The 17,413-nt window shown below is 27.9% G+C and overlaps 3 protein-coding genes across 27 annotated transcripts in view; 2 read left to right on the top strand and 1 right to left on the bottom strand.

Annotated features, from left to right (window-relative positions):
• The window catches only part of Eph (Eph receptor tyrosine kinase), a 92,191-nt gene extending 87,958 nt beyond the window's left edge, over nucleotides 1-4,233 (top strand). For all 10 annotated transcript variants that reach the window (XM_074251383.1, XM_074251391.1, XM_074251389.1 and 7 more), the window contains one exon: nucleotides 725-4,233. In XM_074251383.1, the coding sequence (XP_074107484.1) occupies nucleotides 725-989 (265 nt within the window). In that variant the 3' untranslated portion in view covers nucleotides 990-4,233. The remainder of the gene's footprint in view (nucleotides 1-724) is intronic.
• Nucleotides 860-17,413, bottom strand: part of LOC141532847 (uncharacterized) — a 17,653-nt gene continuing 1,099 nt past the window's right edge. For 2 of the 16 annotated variants that reach the window (XR_012480139.1, XM_074251399.1), the window contains 15 exons: nucleotides 16,935-17,174; nucleotides 16,652-16,859; nucleotides 16,490-16,580; nucleotides 16,095-16,155; nucleotides 15,763-15,905; nucleotides 15,438-15,643; nucleotides 15,196-15,285; nucleotides 14,988-15,056; nucleotides 14,655-14,875; nucleotides 13,611-14,276; nucleotides 13,250-13,505; nucleotides 11,831-11,997; nucleotides 11,644-11,757; nucleotides 5,398-5,575; nucleotides 860-998 (listed from right to left, as the gene is read on the bottom strand). Coding sequence is in view for 8 of the 16 variants with exons in the window: in XM_074251399.1 (XP_074107500.1) it covers nucleotides 14,159-14,276; nucleotides 14,655-14,875 (339 nt within the window). In the remaining 8 variants the exon portion in view is untranslated. Of the gene's footprint in view, nucleotides 999-5,397; nucleotides 5,576-9,373; nucleotides 10,045-10,141; nucleotides 10,277-11,643; nucleotides 11,758-11,830; nucleotides 11,998-13,249; nucleotides 13,506-13,610; nucleotides 14,277-14,448; nucleotides 14,510-14,650; nucleotides 14,876-14,987; nucleotides 15,057-15,135; nucleotides 15,286-15,437; nucleotides 15,644-15,762; nucleotides 15,906-16,094; nucleotides 16,156-16,489; nucleotides 16,581-16,651; nucleotides 16,860-16,934; nucleotides 17,175-17,413 lie in introns of those variants that run through there. The other 14 variants (XR_012480138.1, XR_012480141.1, XM_074251401.1 and 11 more) reach the window with 14 other exon arrangements.
• On the top strand, nucleotides 5,425-6,685 carry LOC141532846 (large ribosomal subunit protein eL34). Its single transcript, XM_074251398.1, has 4 exons — nucleotides 5,425-5,496; nucleotides 5,663-5,734; nucleotides 6,057-6,254; nucleotides 6,541-6,685. The coding sequence occupies exons 2-4, from the start codon at nucleotides 5,670-5,672 to the stop codon at nucleotides 6,635-6,637; spliced, it is 360 nt and encodes a 119-aa protein (XP_074107499.1). The 5' UTR covers nucleotides 5,425-5,496; nucleotides 5,663-5,669; the 3' UTR covers nucleotides 6,638-6,685.

Raw genomic sequence — 17,413 nt, 5'->3', positions numbered from 1 at the left:
TGAATAATTATATAAATTTTGAATTTTTTAATTAACTGAGAGAAGAAAAATTCTGCGCCTCGTGTGTGAGCACACACTCTTTGCTCGTTGCACTAACCTCAAACTTCGTTCTCAGTTACATAATTTTTTTTTTTTTTTAATAAATAATTTTATCATCTAAATTAAAATGTAGGAAAGTCTTTAAAAATTAGTTATAGCTCGAAACTCGCAAAAAAAGGGCAACGATTCATTATTGATTAAAATTAAGGCGCGCGCTATTTAAATTTTTAGTGAAATTTAATTTAAAATTAAGAATTTAAAATAAATAATTTTTTAAAATAATTAAACAGTTTTTTTTTTTAATTAAAAAAAATTTTTTTATAATTTTACTAAAATTTAATAATTTTTTCTTTAACTTAATAAAAATGATCTAAAATTTTTTTTCTAAGATTTGATTAAAAAAATTGATTTTTTAATCATTTATTAAACATTTTTAAAAAAGCGCGTTTGACTTTTTAGTTTGATAAAAAATTTATTAAAGTTTTATTGTTTAAAAAATTTATTAAAAAAATTATTTATAGAAAAAAACTTAAAAAAATTGTCTAAAATAATAAAAAAAAATATTACTTACAAAAAAAGTGAACCCCTGACCTAACTAAAATTAGTTACCTTGACCCTCGAGCCCTTATCCCAGGTTCCAGTGAAGATATCGGCGATCATTCTTTAATTAAAATCGGATTCACAGGGGAGCAAATCCACTGGCCCCGGACGCGATCGACCTGACCCAGCTGACGTCAGTGTCGGAGTGGCTGGCTTCCATAAAGATGTCCCGGTACTTGGAGAGTTTCGAGCGAGCCGGAGTGACCACCCTGGAAGCTGCCGCCAGAGTGACTGTCCAGGAGCTGACGGCTCTCGGGATCACCCTCGTCGGGCACCAGAAGAAGATAATGAACAGTGTGACCGCCCTGAGAGCCCAGATGTCCGCCACCTCCCAGGGCTTTCTCGTCTGATCCTCCAATCTGAAACAAACATTTGATTTTTATTATTATTAATTATTATTATTTTATTATTATAAATATTAATATTATTATTAATGATTAAAGAAGATGAAGATGATGACATTCCACCTTGGCTGAGCCAAGTCCAGGAACCAGAAAAGTATTTAAATAAAATATAAATATTTAATGATTGGTTTTTAAATATTTAAAAGAAGAAATAAATAAACAAAGCAATCACTGCCTCATTTGTCAGATTAAGTCTTTTCTACTTCGATGGCTTTTTGGCTACTTGGTTCTTATCTATTTTATAAACATTTTATTCATTTTTTTTATTGTTGAAGGTGTATTTCACGACAAGATATTAAAAACCGAGGAGTTGAGACCTAACAGTCTTTAAGTCATTAAGAAAATAAAATAAATAAGTTAGAATACAATTGCTCAAATTTGAGGTTAAGCGTCGGTATTACAGTTTTAAATATTGTGTGGTAGTTATCAATTTGACCGTAAGATGGCAGCACTGCAAGGGAATCCCCGAAAAATAAATTTACAAAAGAAGATCATAAGAAGGTTAATCCCAAAAATTGTCATTTAGTTCTTCACTTTTATTACAAAATTAATTATTTCTTCAATTCTAATAATATTCTTCTTTGCCAAAAACAATTTTTGCATTTTGTGAAGTTAAAAAAATACAATCTTAATTTTTGGTACAAAATTAAAGAAATTTTTGAGGTTATAAACAAAGCTAACATTTTTTTTATGAAACAAAGTTTTGTTTTTATTCTAAATTGTTTCTTTGTATGACTAAAAATAATTGATACAAACAATGTGATACTTTGTATCTTTTGAGGTTACGAAGAAACAATAGTACTTTTTGGTAAGATTGTTTAACATTTTTAAGATTATAAATGAAGTTAACAATTTCTTCTTGTTAAAAAAAAATAACTTAGTTTGTTCTAAATCTATTTCATCTTTGTTTAACCTCAAAATTTAAATTAAATGTCTTTTATAAGAAGAAATTTTGTGAAAATAACTTCGAACAAAGAAGAAATGTTTAAAAATTTTTTAATGAACTTGTTCTTCCATTTATTGTTTTTCAGAAGACTAAAATTTTAACTTTGTTTTAAATTTTTTCTTCTTTGTTTAACCTTAAATTAACTCTGAAAATTAATGAAATATTTTATAAAACAATGAATTTTGTGCAATTTTTATTGAAGAAAATTAAAAAAAAAAAATTAACCGTATTTTGTGAAGAAAATTTAAAACAAGGAAGAAATATAAAATATTTAAAACTGTAATAAATCGGTGAGCGAAAACCACGAGCCTAAAGTCTTGGAAACTATTCGGCGACCTAAATACTCTATTATAAATATATATAAAAAGTATATAAATCTAAATAAATATATATAAATAAAAATAAAAATATATGAATATATGAATATATGTAATTCTTAATTAATTGTAAAAGCTTAATTGAACGCTTTCAGAGATGAAAGATGGAGTGCGTGTAATCTGTGATCCATGTGTGAGAGTAAACTTAAATAGTTATAATTATTATTATTAATATTTTTTATTGTAAAATTGCTTTAGCATTCGCAAGTGGAAGTGTTTCCGTGCCAACCTCTAAGTCTAAGATTCGAGTGTTTGTATTTATTTCTTGTATCAACGTAACCTTCAAACAAGATCATTAAACAAATTAAAATTAAATTAAACTGCCCTCTGGCGTCTGCTGACTCTTGTTTGTACATTGTTTCCTTCTTCACGGTGCAAAAGTACGCTTGGTAATTGTTGTTCGAGCGGAACGGGGTTCGAATCTCGTCGGGGTAAATTTAAAAAAAATTTTTTTTTCTTTGTTTTTGTTAAATTTTATTTATTTTAATTATTTTAAGACAAGAAATAAATAACTGCGTACTTTTGCACTAAATCTAAAGCGTAGGGTGTTCTAAAAGAACATATCATAAATTTAAATTTTGATTAAATATTTATTATAATTATTATTATTATTTATTATTATTTTTAATTATAAAAGTGGTTTCCTCACCGAAAATTTGAGCGATTGTCAAGAAAAAAGTAATAATTGACAAAGCAATAAGTGAAATACTCTTCAAATTTTATAGAAAATGTTAAAAAAAAAAATAAAAATTAAATTAGGAATTAGCGCAATCTTCCTAAATGTTCGTATTAATAAAAAAGTGTTTTTAATAACGAAGAATACAATCGTAGAGATAATTAAAACGAGTACCATGATCTCGAATCCGTACTGTCCGTTTAATAAAAAATTTATTTAAAAAATATATTCGAAAGCCTGATTCAAAGATGTATATAATTATAATTGAAAGTTTTATTAATAAAAATAAAATAAAATAAATAAATAAATAAAACTTTCAATAATTATAAAATTTGTAAGCTTTACGTTTAACGTAAAGTTTTTTTTTCGTTTAATTGTAATAAAAAGAAGAAATGAAAATTTTATAAATTATATAAATTAATATAAATGGCAAGTATGCATAGTCAAAAATAATTTTTAATTCAAATAATGAAATTATATTGAAGATTAAATCAAAAAAAAAAAAAAAAAAAAAAAATGAAGAAATGTCGAAGGCTTTGAATGGAAAAATAAGAATGATTTATTGTACACACGTTACTTAATTCCTTACGCCTCAATTATTTATTTATTTAATAATTAAAAAAAATGGTTTGTTTAAATAAGAGAGAGGCAAACATTTCAGACTTGTAAAATTATTTTAAAAAATTAAGTTTCGCGGTCTAATTAATTTGCCGAATTAACGAATAATTACAGCGAACTTTGCCAAAGTACCTGCTTCGTAAATGAATTTTGAATTGATATTGCTTGATATGATAATGATAATATTGAAGGAGATAATATTGAGGAATATTATGAAGATGATAGTGAAGATTATTAACGAGATATGAAACGAACAAACAGGTACCGTCCCGTAATACTTACAAACAGCTCATACTTTTTTTTGTTCACTTAATAAATGCCACTCTTTATTGTACCATAATTAAATTAATGCCAGAAATAATAAATTATAAGACAAACGAACAAAATAAAGTAATAAATAAATAAATGAATAAAGTAAATAATTAATTATAAACAAACAAATAGTCTTAAGACGAGTGGGGGAGTTAAAACGCAAGCAATTCTGAAATGTGTTTGAAAGATACTTTTTTCCTATGGTGTTGTCAGATGAATGTACATAAAATATAATAAATAACATACCTTATACGATGTAAATTTATTTGTTTTTTTTTTTTTTTTTTTATTATAATTTTATGACCTCTTATTTTTTTATTCACCTTTTTTGGATGGAAATTAATTTAGCTGACATTTCAAAATTTTTAGAAATTTTTTTTTTAATTTTACTTAAATAATTAAAAAAAAAAATTTTCACATGTAAAAAATTTGAAAAACTATAAGTGCAATTTTTTTAGTAATTTAATTATAAAAAAAAAATTAAAAATTTTTAGACGTCTGCTAACTTCAGTGTCTTTTTTTTTTTTTTTTTGTATGAAAATTAATACAATTAATTTAGCAGATATTTGATATTTTTAAGAATTTTTCTGACAATTAAATTGTCGTAAGAAAAAATTATTAAAAAAAATTGACATGTAGAAATTAAAAAAAATAAAAATAAAAATTTTTTTTTGGAACAAATTTATGTCAAAAAAAAAAAACTAAAAAATAATCAAATGATTGCTAACTTTAATGTCATCTCAAATTTATTAAATTTTGACAATTTTTTTTATTTTCTGTAACAAAAAAATTATTTTTAAAAAATTGCATTTTTAATTTATTTAAATTTCTACAAGTCCATTTTTTAAATAATTTTTTTTTGCTAAAATTTATTTTTTAACGAAAATTAAAAAAATTGTTAACAGCTAAATTTAATGACATTCGCTAAATTAATTTTCAACGACACTAAAGTTGACAGATATTAAAAATTTATTTTAGCAATTAAATTATTATAAAAAAATTTAATTAAAAAGTTCCACATGAGAAAATTAATAAAAATTACACGTAAAAATTCTTAAAAGCATTTTTTTCTTGTAATTGATTTAATAAAAAAATTTCTAAAATCAACAGCTGACGGCTAACTTCAGTATCATGATTTTCATGATAAAATTTTAACAAAATGTCTGTCAACTTCAGTGTTACAAACAATTCGACTGATAAAAACTAACAAACTCACTTTTTAAAATCAGAACACTTGTTTTTATTCTAATTAATTATTAAAAAAATTTTATAAAACTGACAGCTGACAGCTAACGTCACTATCACCAAACTAAATAAAATTAAACTAATTTTCAAACCTTATAAGCATAACTATCTGACTTTAATCTTCAAGCGCCACCTGTCGCTGATAATACCAACACTCAATTCAAAAACTTTCTAACTTACCCACAATTTTTATTTCTTCTTAGATGGCGCTGCGATACAAGAATAGTATGTGCCTCGAATTCTTTTCTCTCAGACCCTTTTCCGTGCAAACAAGCGTCGGTGAATATAATTTATATTTTCTAAATCCGATAAAATCTGATTTGTTTGTTCCAATCCATTTATTATTAAAAAAATTACCCTGCAAAAAATAAATTAGACATTTTTTTAATTTTTTAAACCAATTATTTATTGTGATTGTTTCTTAATTTTATATTTATTATTTCAGATTGAAAATGGTCCAACGCCTGGTTTTAAGACGACGATTGTCGTACAATACCAAAAGCAACAGGAGACGCATGTATGTATTTTTTTTTTTAATTTCATCTTTAGATAATTTATTAATTTTATAAAATTTTCACAACTTTTTTTTTACGTCAAAATTTTTTATCTGGATTTTTAATGATTTATTTTTGAGGTTATGGTCGGATGTTTTTGCACGTGTCAGTGATGTGAATTTATTTTTTTATAATCGTTAAAATATTTAAAATATTAGTTCATAGTTAATTTTAATTATTTCTATTTTTTTTTTTTTTTTAATTTAATTTTAATTATTTTCTTTCATTTTTTTTTTTTTGGAGTTTGTAAAACTTTGATGTCTTATTAATTAATTTTGACTTTAGTGTGCGTACACCTGGTGGCAAATTGGTCTACCAATACCTGAAGAAGCCCAAGAAGATCCCGAGGTGTGGTCAATGTCATGACAAGCTCAGAGGTATCCAACCAGCCAGACCAATGGAGCGGTCACGTATGTGCAAACGTAAGAAGACAGTAAAACGCGTCTACGGAGGTGTCTTGTGCCACAAATGTGTCAAAGAAAGGTAAAGTGTTTTTTTTAAATGATAATTTAAATTATTATGATGATGATGATAAAATTAGACTTCGTTTAACACTTTTTGACTTTTTTACCAAATAATTTATTAAAATTAGTGTAAAAAAATTTTTTTTTAAGTTTAGAAAATTAATTATTAGTTTTCAACATAGTACAATTTTTTTATTAATGTTTGTTAGAATTTTTCACATCCTAATTGTCAAATTTTTCTTCAATAAATAAAAAAAATTTTTCTATAATTTTAAAATAAACTTATTGATAAATTATTGTTTCAGGATCGTCCGTGCCTTCCTTATCGAGGAACAGAAAATTGTCGTGAAAGTAATCAGAGCACAACAGGCATCCACTAAAGCTAAGAAGACCGATAAATAAACCAATAAACTGTCTTATCTTAAATTAATAAATAATTTTCAAAAATAATTTTTCTTACTACGAATTTTGAGGTAAACGTTTTAATTAATATTTAATATTCAATTATATTCTTTGAAAATTTTTTCAAAAAATTAATTTTAACGTTTACCAAAAATTTTTTTTTACTCTAAATCAATAAATCTAATTAATATCTTAGATAAATAGGTTTAATTTAATAAAATTTCACCTTAAATTATGGAATAATTAGATCTAGAGTTTTAGTGGTATTTCTTGAATTAAAAATTTTCAATTTTGATCAAAATTCACAATTTATTTTGTTTTTAACGAATTAATGATTTTAAATATCATTATTTCTTTTTAATTAATTCTCAATAATTATTAATAATAATTTGACTTAATATTTTTGTTTATTTTAAATTTCTTCATTTAAAAATAAAAAGGTTGCTAGTAATAAAAATAAATAATTTTTCAAACTAAAAATTTCTGATAAAATAAAAAAATTTTAAATAATTTCTTCTTTAAATTAAAATAAAAATGTAATTGAAAAATTTTAATTACTTGAAACAGCTAGAAAAATAATTAAAAAAAAAAAAAATAAAAGAAGAAATAGCAACGACCTAGCTGCCATACAAGAACTAATTACGACCTTATATCACAAAATAGTATTATAGAGGTAAGTACGTAATTATCCGGATACAATTAATAATTCCAAAAGAAGAAATCCAAGAAAGAGAATTGTCGAGGGTTAAAAAAATTCTTTGCTCAACATCAGCCAGCCGTATAAGTAGAAAGCGATAAATATGGAGGGTTAAAGCCTCCCGGTATGGTAAAGCCGTTCGTGCAAGATCAAGACAACACCAACTTTAGCTGGAGTAGCATAGCATGCAGGTTTAATACCATACCAAGAAAGTACCAATTGGCAACTGGACTGGATTGGTAGAAAGCAAAATAAGTGTAATATAATATCAAGCTATCTCCTATCCAAGAGAATCCTGTTCTATCCACCGTTCTCGGTCCCGGTTCCGACCCAACTTCCCCCCCCCCCATTATTTGTTAGCACAAGTATCGAGTTTAATATAAATTTATACGACCGATTCTTCTATACTATACATTGTAAATTGTACGCTACTGGGGTTCGCACACACCAGGCACACCATGCACACCAGTTACCAGTTTGTGCTCGAATAAATAACATATATAGCAGTCTACATATTGCTGTACAAGAAGACAGGAGACAGGAGAGAAATGAAAGGCTTTTGCCGCGTGTATGCTTTTTTTTTTTTTTTTTTTTTTTTTTTTTTTTTTTAGTGCACTTACACTTACATACACTCGGATTCTATAAGGCGTATATATATATATATATATATATATATATATATATATATATATATATATATATATATACACACCAGTTGTTCTCATAAAACGAACGCTTTATTTAAAGTTTAAGTCACCTGAGAATGCGGCGGAGGAATTGTCCAGTTGGTGGTCGCTAATAAATATCAACTGCTATATTTAATGTTATTATAATAGTTTAATACTGTTAAGCATGTAGATTGTTTAGTCTGGACTATTCAATGGGAAAACTATTCGGTGTTTAATCGCTTTGCATTTATTAAATATTTATATAAGTTTTTGATATTATTATTATTATTAATAATGATAATAATAATAACTAGCAACCTTGCAGTCACTACGTGACTGCAATGACTTGTAAACTATAAATAAATAAAATTTGCTATTAAATAATGATTTTTGTTAAATTGCACTGTACTTTTTTAATTATTGATATTTTTAAAGATATAAGCTCATCCTGAGGTTACACTCATCAAGGGCTTTCATTTGAGTACCCACATTCATTTTTTATATATTTTACATATATACATATATATAAAATATATAAATATATAAAATATATGAAAAATTAATGTGGGTACTCAAATGAAAGGTCTCGATGAGTGTAACATCAGGACGAGCTTATATCTTCAAAAATGTCAATATTTCACAAGATACACTAGTCACAAAAATTAAGAGATTAAAAAAAAAAAAATTGAAATTTTTGGGTGATTTTCAACAAGCTGTAACTCCGAGGAAAATGATCGTACAGCCAAAGAAAAAATAGCAAATTGTAGCTCCAAATGTCTACTTTTCAGACGTGACCATGAAAATTTTTTATCATGTTCGTGTCTGGAGAAATCCTAAGAAAACTACAAAAAAAAAAATTTTCCAAATTTTTTCTCGTCTGTAAAAAGGTCTACAGGCTTCAAAAATTTTTTTTTCCATTGTTTCGCTGAAAAGCTTTTTTAGAAAATTTAATGCCCTTCAATTTGACGTAATCAAAAAGCCTGTACGATGATTTGCCGCGGAGTTATCGTCAGTCAAAGCAAAAAAGTACTTTTTCACTTTGACAATCAATAACTCTGGAAATAATGATCGTATAGGAAATCGAAGAACGGTTTTAAAAACTACACAATATTCTCTATAAGATACCTTGAATAGCTTTTGTCAAAAAAATTTTTTTTGAATTGAAAACTTTAACTGAAAAAACGACAAAAATTCGCATAATTAAGGATATTTGGATAACTCGATATAACTTTGGATAAAATGGATGAACAAAGGATATCGTCAGTAATTTTTCAACCTCCAAGTGTCCCCTAAAATCCCTGAAAAATTCAAAGCGCTGCGATTTTTTTTTCATAGTGCACCGAAGCTTCAAATTCTTTGTTTTTGCGAAAATCACCATTATGAGCAATTTTTGGTTTTTTATTCATTTCTGATTTTTTAAAAACATAATTATCACTTAGTAAAGATATTAGGATAGTAGTTGGTTCCAGCCCAAGAGATCTATCACTGATAGGACTTCACCGATTTGGTGTTAGATAAAATAAATTATTTTGGGTAAAATTTGTACGTAACTCATGCGCAGCGAAAACTGGTACCAAGCAGAAAAAAGGAATAAATTTGGGGTTCTGCAAAAAAAGTACCAGAAGAATGCTTCGTATCGGATCGGAGACAAAAAGGGACTAGCAGAGCTGAGAAGAGGTTGATTTCATGGTCACGGTATTCGAGAAATACTTTCGCGCCTTTTTGCAGCTTCTTTTGTTGCTTAGAGTTACTTGAGCGGTCTCCGGCAATCTTATCTTGTTCTTGTTCTTGTTTTGTTTTGTTTTATTCTGTAGAACCACGTCTCGGGTTGTTAAATTCAGCGGTGCACGTGCAATCTGCTGTGAGTGATGCCTGCGGTTAACCCATGCGGTGATGCGGTGTAGCAGATTTTCTTCGGGATTCGATTCGCCTTCGATTGCTTTTTCAATTATTCTTCCCCACAATATATATTTATCTTTATATGTATATACATACATATACCTATACATATTATTGAGAATTGAGAAAATAACCGAACATTACTTCAAGATCATAAAAAAAAAAAAAAAAATTATTTTATTTTTTTTTTTGCTTCGCAAAAAAAAATTAATTTTTATTCCAGAAATTTTTTTTTAAATTAAGAAAATTCCCGCGAAGTAGTCAAAAGCTATTATTAAATCGATATTCATCGATTTGACAAATAGGCATGAATAATGAATGATAAATATTTTGTTTTCTGCATAAATTCGAACAACAGTCCTCGTTACTTAGGCACTGAAAGATATAATATTTCTCAAATATTAAAAATAAAAAAATTATAAAATATAGTTACTCACAAAACCGTAAAGTCTGCACGTTCCGACTTCATCATGTTCAATTTTTGATATATTATATTTTTCGTTTGCTATTTTACTTTTTGTCACACTTATTTCAAAAATTGTAATAATTACTAGTAGTAAAATAATTTTAGATATCATTTTAAGATTTAACAATTATAAAGACAAAAATTATTTTGAACCGCTTAAAATTGCCCAATAAGACGAAATCTATTTAAGAAACTGAAGCGCAATTTTATTTGTTATTAATTTCTAATTAAATGATTGATAAGATAAATAAGAATTTTATTATTTTCTTTTTTCAAAAATAGATAGATAACGTTTTTATCATGTTATTAAATTAATACTCCTAAATCAATAGCAACCTTGTAGTCGGGGTAAGCTTATATCTTTAGAAATGTAAATATTTGACAAAATACAATTTAATTTCTTAATTATTGACATTTTTAAAGATATGAGCTCATCCCGATGTTATACTCATTAAGAGCTTTCATTTGAGTACCCACATGGCATTTTCATATATTTTTCATATATACATATATATATAAAATATATAAATATATAAAATATATGAAAAATTGATGTGGATACTCAAATGAAAGGTCTTGATAAGTATAATATCGGGATGAGCCTATATCTTTAAAAATGTCAATAGTTCTCAAGATACTAAGTCATTTCTTAATTATGTATCACACTAGCCACAAAATTTTGCTTATCCTCTTAATAATATAGATTATGTATTATTTCCAAAACTCGTTAAAAATAATTAGAATAAAATTAATTTATCTGTCTTACTGTTGTTTAAAAAAAAAAAAGAAGAAATGAACAAAGCCCAGCAAAAAAGTTAGCAGTAGCGTTTATAGGCGAACTGTCCACAATATTTAATTGAGGGTTATAAAGCTAACAGCATCACCGACTACATTATCATTATTGCTACAATAATAATAATTATCATTGTTCTGAAGTACAATTGGGGAGGAAGAGGGAGAGACAAGGAAGAGAAGCGGGAATACGGGTAATTTGGATGTATCTCTACTCGCTGACTCGTCAAGCTTACCGATGATTCCTATAATTTCGAGCCTCGTGTTTGACAAAATAACAAGTGGGTGGGTGTCGGTTTTCACACCCAAGTCTCCACGGGGCTTCCTATCGAGAATGTAAAAAAGGGGGTCCGAACACGAAACCGGTCCCGATGGATCTTTGTTACCAGCGTCTGCCCCTCTTTTATTTCTTCGCTACACTCTACTCCACACTACTCTTTTTGCTTTATTTAACTTCTTACTTTGGGTTTATATTGTACCTTACCTTGTTTATTTTTTTCATTTCAGCCTTCTATTCTCCAGGGCTGTACCACTCCTATCCATAAATGTTGCTTCTCAATTCTCCATTCGGGTCACCCACACATGCCTACATTATCTCCTGGACACATAATTCTAGGATTAGATACCAATTTTACCAGCCAATTCGATCGTTTAAGACCCAAATAAATTACCTCTGTCCCAATTGCGTGTCATTAACTCGATTTAATACTTTCGGAAGCTACTTCGGTTTTTTACATCATGACTTCTCTTTTTTTTAAATTGTTATTATTATTATTAAAAGTTAAATTAATGATAATAACAATAAACAGCACCCTTGCAGACTGCTGTGACTTGTTAACTATAAATAAAAAAAATTTTGATTTATTAAATAATTAATTTTGTAAAATTGCACTGTACTTTCTTAAATATTGACATTTTTAAAGATATAAGCTCATCTCGATGTTACACTCATTAAGAGCTTTCATTTGAGTACCCACATCAATTTTTCATATTTTATATATATATATATATATATATATATATATATATATATATATATATATATATATATATATATATATATATATATATATATATATATATATATATATATATATATATATATATATATATATATATATATATATATATATATGAAAAATATATCAAAATGGATGTACACGGAAAGAACAAGATGACACTGGGTGATATCTGGATTATACTCATTGTAATATGGATTATACTGGGTGATATTTAGATTATACTCATTGTAATCTGGATTATACTGGGTGATATCTGGATAATACTCATTGTAATCTAATTTTTTTGACTTTCCACATAAAAGCTCTAAAAAATTTTATTTTCATTCACTTAATTTTATAATTTACAATTATTTATTATTATTAAAAAAAAAAAAGGACTTCCGATACGAAATGAATAAATTAAGATCTCCGTAGAGTTAATTATAATTTTCAAATAACTAAAGATCAACTGGATGACCAGTCAACTCTAATAGCCTCCTGAATTAAATAACTGGTGCACAATAAGCTTACAGCCAGTCTAAATAGACACAATTGTGATTGATTATCCAATGGAGAGTCTACCGACTAATCACTGATAGAGAAAAGGTCGACCAAGGAACAACAAAGACAGATTTCATATAACTACGAGTATATCCTACTATTATTATATTTATTTGTTCCTTCAATAATCTTCAAACTTTTTAATCAAAAAAAAAAAAAAAAAAAAAAAAAAAAAAACTACTTTTTTATTGTTTCAATCGATTTCAATGAAAATAAAATTTTTTTTAAATTGTTAATTGCATTAAATTCTTAACCATTTAGCTACATGTAAAAATTACATTTTTTAAACCTCATTATTTGATTAAATATTCGGGAAAGTTTCTGTTTTTTTTTTTTTTATTAATTATTTAAGTTTTAAAAATTTGACTACTTCGCGGGAATCTCCTTAAAAAAAATCAATTTAAATTGAAACATGATTAAACCGGCTTGATAATTTTTTATTAAAGAGAAAAAGCCGATAAAAAGTAACCTAAATCTTTAATCGTGTAACATTTATATTAACACGTATAAATAAAATAAATTCGCTACCTGTAAAGATAGTGAAAAGTTGTCGGTGGTGAGTTATCTCGAGGCATGTTTTTATCGTTAGAGTCAGGTGTGAATTGGGTGAAGCCTCGTCGCCTCTCTCTTCTACTCCACCTTAACCTCCATCAGCCTCGCCATCTCCATTTCCACCTTTTTAAAACTCCCGACAATCAGAGTGAGAAAGCCGCGTAGGAGGAAAACAAGCCGGCTGACCACCAACTAATTGAGTAGAAAAATCCGGCTACCGAATAAGCCAAACCTATAATTCAGTTAAGATACAATAAAATAAATTTTTTCCGAAGAAAAGGGCGCCATTTTGACGCATCCGTCACTGAATCCTTGGCGTCAGGGCCCAGGTTCTTACATTTGGGCCTTTTGTTGCCGAAGTACCGCTGGTAGTCGAGTCTCGTTTCAAGGTGGCGCGGGGATGGGGAATGAAATATATTTCCACCTTCTCGTCTCATCCCACGACTAACATAACCAATGTAATGTAATAAAAGAAGAAGAAGGAGAAGAAAGGAGAGATGCGCGTCGAATAGATTCGAGATTTCGTGCTTGGCTATGTAATGCCTCTCATTCTCAATCCTCAATACAAAAGAGTCAGAGTTGGAGATCCAAACTAACCTCTCCAGTTGTCCTTGTCCATCTCGATACTCGGGATACTATTTACTATGTTCGCTCTTGCTCATCGACATTGGTACTCGAGTTTTGTTGGTTCTTTCCGGTTATATGTGCTGTATATATAATATAAGATATACCTCATTATTTTTTTATTTATACTCGCCTCATATATGTTGATCTCATCTCCATCTGCGACGCCTTGAGCCGTTACCATGTATACGAGTGGTCGCCTTGTTCTCATCTGGATAAGGAGCCGATTCAGTTCGTAGAAATTCAAAGTTAAGTCCCAAGCTACTTCGCAAGATGAGGACCACTCGGTTTAATCCGAGGATCCGGTTCTCCATTGTATGTCGCGGGTGTTAAATCCTTGATTAACGGCCGACGCCGTTCTAAGATCTTCGGGCCACATCTGCAAAAAATTATTTCGGGTTAAAAATAAATCGAAGAATTAAACTTGAGTAATATTTTACGAATAGAGTAATTTAATTGAGGTGTTGCAAAAATTTGGAAAAAAATTTTTTTATTGAATTAATACTACTTAACTCTATAAAACTACAAAATATTGTCGCTTAAATCCGTACCAATTAATTGTAATCGAAGAAAAATTCTTAAAACTGGAGAAAGAGCAATCAGCTGTTGGAACTGAAGCCGCCATTGAAGATATCAATCCGCGGGATTTTCAAAAATTTTGAATATTGGCGGGAATTTCAAATTTAAAATTAAAAAACATTTTGCAGAACTATATAAGAAGAAAAAAAAATAAAAATACTTTTTGTAACATACTCACTCGTGTTGATCCATGTTCCTGCCTGTAGTCCGTGCTCGTTCTTTTTCTTTGTCCTTATTCGCGCTGGAGGTGCTAACAATCGGCTCGCAAATTGCAGACAATCGACTCTTTTGTTGCCCGGTACAGCATCTGAGGTGTAGCAATATTTTTTTACTCTCAATGTGTTTCTTCTCATGCATCAGTGGCATTCCTCGACTCGGAGGACAGAGGATGCTATTCATCTGCGGTTCAATATAAAATTATATTAAAATGCACCATATTTTATTATTGATGGAAACATTGAACCAAAGCGAAAATGATAATAATTAATTAATAATTATTAATTAAACGTACGGGTAAAATAATAAAATTTCTTCGCTTTCTACTCCAGGAGAGGTTAATTTACATGAATCCTGTGCGAGGCTGTGGATTAAAAATTACGGTATAATAGACACGGCAATTTAAAATCCGTGAAGACATTAAAACTAGTCTGGGTAATCACCTCGGTGCTAATAAATTACCACCCGACGTCACATGGATAATAAATATGAGAAGGACCTACCTGGCTCCGAGATCTTCCATCCTTGGTTACTTTCAATCTTCCATTCGGCGACCAGAGTTATTTTTTTTTTTTTTTTTTTTTTTTTCGTACCTGTAAAAACTTTAATTAACACTCTATGAAAAATCGGTAATTAATATAAACTATAAGATTTATTTATATGGTTATTATTCAACAAGGTGAATAAATATCAAGTAAGCATTTTATTTTTATCAACTATCTATTAAGTGATGAGATAAAATTACCGGTTTTAGGTCGCTGTTTTATAATTATATCACCGATATTGTCCTTACTTCTAATCACGGAAGTATGTTGTTGTTTACTTCAAGAAGAAATAGTTTTGTTGATTTAATACAATGCAAGTTATCTTTTTTTTTTTATTTTTAAATTTATACTTCTTTTGGCGCGCTTGGAAAAAATTATTTTCAACGATGCGCACGCGCACCGACACCTGAAAAACGACATTGTGAAGTTAGCTAACAATTTTCAATAAAATTAGATTCTTAAGGCCTAATTTTTTATAAAATACTTTAAATTAATCCGTTATTAATTGCAATTAATGTATATTACCGTTATCGCTAAGTAAATATACAAAACTCGTCTGCCTTACGATGTATACTGGCTAAGCGGTATCGCTCTATATTACCCGCGCGGCCGGATCAGGGTTCGAGTCCGGTACCGGGCGTATTATACTTTAAATTTTATAATTCATTCTGAAAAAAAATAAAAATTTTAATTACTAATAATTATTTAGAAATTTCAGATATTTCTTCAGTTTTAGAAAGGCTAAAAATTTTTTTCAAGGTCAAAAGCAAAATTTCCAATTTTTTGCATTTTTTTCTCCCAAGTAATTATTTCTATAATTTTTTTTTTTAACTGCTTATTGAAGAATAATTAATTACCAATCATTAGAATAAATACCAAGTCATCACTTTCTCAGAAGATAATTTTATAAACTGACGTCTGCAAAAGCAATTTAAATATAATTAATACATACTAATAATTACATCATTAAAAAAAAAAAAAAATGATTTGCAAATAAAAAAGAAATAATTATCTAAATACTAGAAAGATAAATTTTACAATTGATAAAAAGGTAATAACAGTTATTTAAATGTAATTATCAATAAACTAATTGCCTCATAAAGTTTCTTATCAATAATTAAGTTGTATGTTGTATGTAACAAGTAATCAGTGTACAAAGTATAATGATTCGGCTCGTTAGCTACAAATTTTGTAAAAATTAATGCCCTAAATCTTTGTAAAAATTAAAAGTACTGTAATTAAAGGTACTCACAGTTTTAGTTTACCCAGTTTTAGTTTTAGAACTCAGGTAAATTTTCCTTATCTTCGTACAATAATTATTTTTCAATTAAAAAAAAATCTTCCTGTAAAAAAAAAAATTTCCAGGTATTAAAAATAACAAAAGGAACATACAAGGATATAATGAGTAATAAACCTTAGTAAGTACTTCCATTGTCGACATACAAATAAATATCAGGAAAGCCATAGTATTTTTATGACCAGACCGAAGCCTTAGAGCTTCTTCTCGCGTATTGGCAATTTCAAATCGATCAACGACACTCCTGGACGTCGCTGCAATTTTAATAGAAGTTGAATCGATAAGCGATTACCGTAGGGTGATTAATGACCCAAGGTGATGCCTCCTACATAATACTCGCATAAATATTTTATACATATGTATATTATATGGGAAGCAAGTGTAATGCAAGAGTACTAACCGCTAGAACAATCACTAAAAAATCTCAAGTGTGTCAGTCGAGTCTTAATCGATTTCTCACGGTGATTGAACTTGTCCGTCCGACTCATATCAGTTATCTCATTTACCACCAACTTTATGTTGTTGTTGTTATTATTATTATATTGCTGTTAAATACTATACTTAATATAAACTCTGAATGACCTTTTTTGTTTTAAATCAATTAGCGCGTTAATCATTCCTATAAATAGACTCCGATCGCCTGAAAAATAAAATACTTTTTAATTATCTAAATTGTGTTTTAATTACTATTTTTTTGGATTAATAATTTAAATTGCTTATTTAAGTTTTGAAATTTGAGGATTTTTTTTTTTATCATTATTTAGTAAATATAATGGAGAAAAATTAAAAGCAAAATTTTCTAAGTTATATTATTAGAAGAATAAGCAAAATTTTGTGGCCAGTGTAATTATCTGATATTGCAAGGCTGCTAGTATTTGT

Source organism: Cotesia typhae, unplaced genomic scaffold (genome assembly GCF_013202065.1).
Source record: "Cotesia typhae breed Kobodo isofemale line unplaced genomic scaffold, CoteBio_Ctyphae contig_69, whole genome shotgun sequence".
Taxonomy (NCBI): Eukaryota; Metazoa; Arthropoda; class Insecta; order Hymenoptera; family Braconidae; genus Cotesia; species Cotesia typhae.
Note: the sequence above shows the minus strand (reverse complement) of the source record. Positions and strands in the feature narration are given on the sequence as shown.